Source organism: Physeter macrocephalus, chromosome 6, assembly GCF_002837175.3.
Source record: "Physeter macrocephalus isolate SW-GA chromosome 6, ASM283717v5, whole genome shotgun sequence".
NCBI classification, from domain to species: Eukaryota; Metazoa; Chordata; class Mammalia; order Artiodactyla; family Physeteridae; genus Physeter; species Physeter macrocephalus.
In genome coordinates, this window is record NC_041219.1 from 34240774 (window position 1) to 34246773 (window position 6000).

Below are 6000 nucleotides of genomic sequence, written 5' to 3' on the forward strand. Positions count from 1 at the left end.
AAGGGTATTATGCTTAGTGAAGTAAGTCAGACAAGGAAAAACAGATTCATTCTTAATTTCAGCACCAAGTACTCATCATAAATATCACATTACTGGCAAAATAATCATGATACATTACTATTGTATTCCATAGACACTAATAATAATTAAGATGATGATACTGATGATGATAATGGTCATAGCTCATATTTTTGTAGTCCTTGACATTTTCAAGGATTGCCCTGCATAGAAATTATCCGGTATCCTCATATGCAAATTAGTGCCAGCCTTAAGGTTAGGTACCTGGACAATCATAGTTTTTATTTGGACAAGGGAAATTTAGTATGTCTACAGGGCAGAACTGTTGTAATAACCAATATTTCCACATCTTCTCACATTTCTGGAGCGAATGAAAAGAACGTTCAAAACACATGAAAACTGTATGACGTTGAGAGTCACTTCTCAGTTTTTCCACCTGAGAAAAGTAATGATACGGTAAGGATAAAATGGAGTCACATGGATCTAAGTTCCTAGGATAGTGCTTGGCACCTCGTAGATAACAGACATCTATGGAAGTTGATGCTTACTCAGAAGTTACAGTTGGAGCATATTTCAGGAAGGACTCTAGTGGCAAGTGGCAGATATCCAGTATAAACTGACTTAAAAAGAAATTCATTGGTACGGGTAACCAGCAGGTTGGAGGGGTGATATTAACGTCAGTAATGACTAGATCCCAAGTCTCCAGCAGTGTCAGCAAGAGACCACCTTTCTGCTGGCTCTGCTTTTGTTCTATTGACTGCATTCTCAAGCAGGCTCACTTCACACAGTTTGTGATGTCCACCAGAAGCTCCAGGCTTTTACCTTCTGTGGTCTTAATAATTACTTATTAATTCACTAAGTAATCATTCTAGCAGAAGATCTGGTGATGAGTCTTAGTGATCAGGTCTGGCTCATCTTCTGAGCTGGGGTCAGGGAGGGGGAGAACCCTGCCCAGCCCACACGGATAATTCTCCAGAGAAGAAGAGAGATTCTTTTACCAGAAGAGATGCTGGACAAGCAAAACAACAGATGTCTAGTATACAGAAACTTTGTATACTTTTCTCCCGTGAATGAGGACTACATAGTGGGGACGGAAAAGATTTGGGAGTCAGGAAAATCATAATTTGGAACGTAACACTCTCCTGTCTGTTTATAGATACCGAGACTACCGTGAGCCTCCTCATTCACTGGTGCCCTACGGCTACACACTGCAGTTCTGGCATGTCTTAGCAGCCCGACTGGCTTTTATCATTGTGTTCGAGGTACGTTTTCTCAACCAACTCCTCTATTTCCTTTGACATAATGAAGTAACTAGAAGTAATGAATGAATGTAAGTTATGAGAACTTTCAATATGATTATTTATGTCCAGAAGCAGGATAAGTAATACTGTGTAATCTCTTTCTCTTCTTTTTCTTCTCCTTAAAGTACTTGAATTTTCTAAGAAATATTTGAAAGTCCAGGGTTGACTGTTAAAGAATAAGTCAGGAATCATTGGTCCTAAATTTATTTTTTTAGTATTTATTTTTTAATTAATTTATTTATTTTATTTTTATGGCTGCATCTGGTCTTAGTTGTGGCATGCAGGATCGTTGTTGAGGCATGCAGGATCTTTTGTTGCGGCACGCGGGCTCTTCGTTGCTGTGCACGGGCTTCTCTCTAGTTCTGGTACACGGGCTCCAGAGCACATGAGCTCTGTAGTTTGTGGCACGTGGGCTCTCTAGTTGAGGTGTGCGAGCTCAGTAGTTGTGGCGTGCAGGATTAGTTGCCCCACGGCATGTGGGATCTTAGTTCCCCAACCAGGGATCGACCCCGCATCCCCTGCATTGGAAGGTGGATTCTTTACCACTGGACCACCAGGGAAGTCCCATTGGTCCTAAGTTTAATATTCTAGGGCTGCTGTTCTTAAAATTCAGGAAAATTGCAGTTTTTTCATCCCCACTCCCAGAGATTCTGATACATTATGTCTGCAATTTGCTTTTCACAGCCCTCCAAGATGCTTCTGATGTTTAAGGACAATGTTTGGAAAACACTGAACTGAGTGTTACAAGTGGTAGCCTCTGGTTATGCGTCATCATGACATTACTTATAAAGTATAATGTACCTAGTAATTGCCTGTATTATGTGTCAATAAAAATACACCATCTATTTTCTTTTAGTCTTTAAGAAAATTGCCACTAAAAATAGTTTGCATTCCCGTAACTATACCCATAAATGGAACTTTCATCTCTCTTGTTACATATTTATATTAAAGCCAGATTAATGCAAGTGAAGGCTGCCTCTTGGCTCAGACTAGAAGTTTCCTATTCAGGCATACCTTGGAGATATTGTGGTTTTGGTTCCAGACCACTGCAATAAAGTATTTCACAATCTGTGAAGCATTTTAAAATATTTTCTTAAAATTTTCATAATAACACCCATTTTGTGGATGAGGGAATTGAGGCTCAAGGCTCAGAGTGACTTATCCTCAGGTAAACAGATAGCTCTTAAGTGGTAAAAGTAGAGCTGGAATTCAAACCTGGGCTTTCTGATTCCGCAGTATATTCTTCTGGCTCTCCTTTGCATTTTCTGGCCATTGCTTCTCCGCCTTCCTTCCTGAGTCCTCTTCTCATTCCCTGTATGGTGCCATTACACCAAGTTCAGTCCTCACCTATCCCTGTGACTCTACTTCCTCTCACACACCTCCCCTGGCCTTATTCCACTTTCCAGACACACCAGAGGCTCCACATCCCTGTTCTTGACCAGCTCCCAGAGCTCTTTCCGCTAAGGCTGCACAATAGACCTGACTCTGTTGTATTCTCCCCTGTGTTTTTAGCACCTCGTGTTTTGTATAAAACACCTCATTTCATATCTGATCCCAGACCTCCCAAAAGATCTAAGGGATCGAATGAGAAGAGAGAAGTACTTGATTCAGGAGATGATGTATGAAGCAGAACTGGAGCGTCTTCAGAAGGAACGAAAAGAGAGGAAGAAAAATGGAAAAGCACACCACAATGAGTGGCCGTGACCAGGTCGGTGAGAAGTGTTTCATGGTCTGAAACCTCTCCTTGGCTGGGAGGGGCGCTTTCAACTCCCTGAATCAAAGCTTGCCATTGTTCTCCTGATGGGGATGCAAATAAATCCTTTAGAAGCTTTCAAAACCAGCTTGTTTCTTACTAAAACTGCAAATTTAACTTAATCTTCCCTTTGCACACAACTCCTGCAACTCTTCTCTGTCTCCGTGTCACACTCTGGCCTGGCAGCCGAGGTCTTCCTGAGTTGGCCTAGGTGTCCCCTGAAATAAACCCTCCACCCCTTCCACTCTAGCCTGGCTGTTCTCTTTTCATCAGAAAGAAGGGGCATGTTACCATGGGGATATTAAAGTCATTTTTTCATCTCACCCTAGATGGCCTTCCCTCCATCACCCATTTATTGTTTCCTGCCAGGCTGATCCATGTCAGGCCACACCCGCTAAGGTTTCCTCAGACTCATCAGCCCACTGAGACTTACTCCTTATAAACATCTCTGGTTACTGCATCAGTACCACACGTACTGACAGATAGCGATATGTGTCGTTAATTTGTGGTTTTCAAATAGTTATTAGGCTTCCCCAGCACAACTGTAAGCATCTTTAGGAAAGTCTCTAGGGACTGTAATTTATTCTTCCAGCAGGTTTAGCACAGCGGTAAGTACATGGCACCCATTAAATGCACATTTAATTAATAAAGGTTGGGTGCATTACGCTTAAAAACACTGTACGAAACTTCCATGATGTTCCCACGTATCAGAAAGTTCTTCTGAAACCTTCGCTCTGGCAAGGCAATTACTATCTGTGTGTCCTTGGACAAGTCACTTAACTTCTCTGCGCCTCAGTTTCTTCAGTGATAAGATGAGCCCTCAGTTTTTATACTCTGTGAATCTAGTATTCCATCATTTCTTTTGCCTTCCTTGCCTTCATTCCTCTCTCTCCACTTGTTTGGAGACTAACTTTGAAACGTTTTCCAAAATTTGGCCTCCAAAAGAAAAATGAGATATACAGGAAAAAATGTATATTTCTCACTTTTCATATAGGTTACGATATAGCAGATATCTGCAGAGATGTTTGTTGTTAAATTAGTGAAGTTTTATCCTGCATTAAGAGTCCAGGAGGTTATTGTGAGTTGGGTATGAGGGGGGACTTGGAGGATATCACCTAGACCCCAGGCCACAGGGATAATGTAATAGTCTACAGATGTTGAACTGGTTCTGCCCTCAATTCCAAAGTAGGCCTTGGCTTCACTAAAGGCAAGAAATGTTTTGCTACTTAGTAATTTTGCCATTTTCCAGATCTGCCATTTGGCTATATGAGTTCAGGAAAATTACTTAATTTTTCTGAGCCTGCTTATTGGGTGGAACTAATTTGCAGCTCTAATAAGGTTATGAGTGTGAGACATTTACAAAACAAAATGCTATCAAATACTATATCGGATTTGCACTGTTGTCAAGCATTGCATCGTCGTCCAGTGGATTCTAGATCTGCTGTCCGTTCTCTATCTGTATGACCCGGGGTGGAGCATGCCCGTGGATTCGGTGTCCACATCTTCAGAGAAAAGGAGTTGGACTAAACGATACCTTAAGCGCCTATGTGGCTTTAACCTTCTGCGATTCTATCATTTGCTCCAAGCCCCTGGCCCCCTGCACCCATTCTGACCACCTTTTCTCTGGCTCTGGTCAGCTTTCAGAGGAGGAAGGCTGACTATCCAGATGGCTTGAGTTAGGGTAGGAGGCACACATTATTAGTGAAGGGAACTGCTCCAGTGCCCAGAGACCAGCGTGCCACGGTGGCCTATCCTCACCTCGGGGCTGTGCTGGGCTGCAGGGCCCTTCACGCTTGAGAGTTCCTTCTAGCCTCATCATTATGGGTTGCTTTCTCCCCAAAGAGGACATCTCTGCATTTTGCTTGAAAGCATAGTCTTTGTCTGTCTCTATTTTCCCAACAGTTGGCAGGAAGTCACCTTCCTTCAGACTGCCTTTCTGACTCAGTCAGTTCATCTGTAAAGCAGGCACAGTAATGTTTATACCATACCTGACTTGGTTCAGGGTTACAGATTCTTCGAATGCCTTTGATTCACACTAAGTACAGACCATTGTACATAATGTCCTTTAAGCCATCATGTGTACTTTGGATTTTAATACCCTTTTTTTTTTTTTTTTCTCCCAGGTAACAGTTCATTTGCAGGCCAAGGACCTGAATTCTGTTTACTTCTCCCTGCTGTGCAATTTTTAAACACTTTTTTTTTTTTTTTTCTCCCAGGTAACAGTTCATTTGCAGGCCAAGGACCTGAATTCTGTTTACTTCTCCCTGCTGTGCAAAAGCACATTCAAGTGAATGACTAAAATGCAACCGCAGTGCATGTCGCCGAGGTCGGCAGCGGCAGGGGGGTCAGCACCCTTAAAGGACTGCCTGGGAAACCATGCTGCTGTGAAATCACATTGCAGCCCAGCCCACAAATGCTATCTATCCATAGACCATTCTTGACCAAGCAAGCATGCACATCATGGGCAGTTACATTCTCAAGTTTTTAAAACCAAGGGGAACTTGTATACTGGGCCTGTTTTTCAGCCTGTTTGCTACCTTTTTTGCATTCTATCCCATGTGAATTTTACAGACACTGGGCTGAAAAGGGTATTTGGACACCTGGACACACATTCCTAGAATGTCATATGGTCCTAATTCCGTGTCACCAAACAACACAAACAAGACCCTGTTTACAACTTTTTCTTTCTTTTTTTTTAATTTCAGATCTTTCTGAGGAGATTATATATGACATATCTATAGCTATGTGTATGGCCATAGATGTATTTCTGTGTGTACATATGTATAGTCATGTATTCTTACATATGTACATACAAATACAGAGATATATAAAAGTACATAGAACTTCCTTACTTGTAAATAGCCAAAAGGTACTGACATGAATGATGAATTTTCACATTTAAATAGTCATCAACATGAAGCCATGTTT

The 6000-nt window shown here is 41.8% G+C and overlaps 1 protein-coding gene across 8 annotated transcripts in view; it reads left to right on the top strand.

The window, feature by feature from the left end:
* ANO4 (anoctamin 4) overlaps positions 1-5254 on the top strand; it is a 459956-nt gene extending 454702 nt beyond the window's left edge. For all 8 annotated transcript variants that reach the window (XM_024127263.2, XM_024127265.2, XM_024127267.2 and 5 more), the window contains 3 exons: positions 1175-1280; positions 2832-3027; positions 5196-5254. In XM_024127263.2, the coding sequence (XP_023983031.1) occupies positions 1175-1280; positions 2832-3023 (298 nt within the window). In that variant the 3' untranslated portion in view covers positions 3024-3027; positions 5196-5254. The remainder of the gene's footprint in view (positions 1-1174; positions 1281-2831; positions 3028-5195) is intronic.
* Positions 5255-6000: the final 746 nt, after the last annotated feature.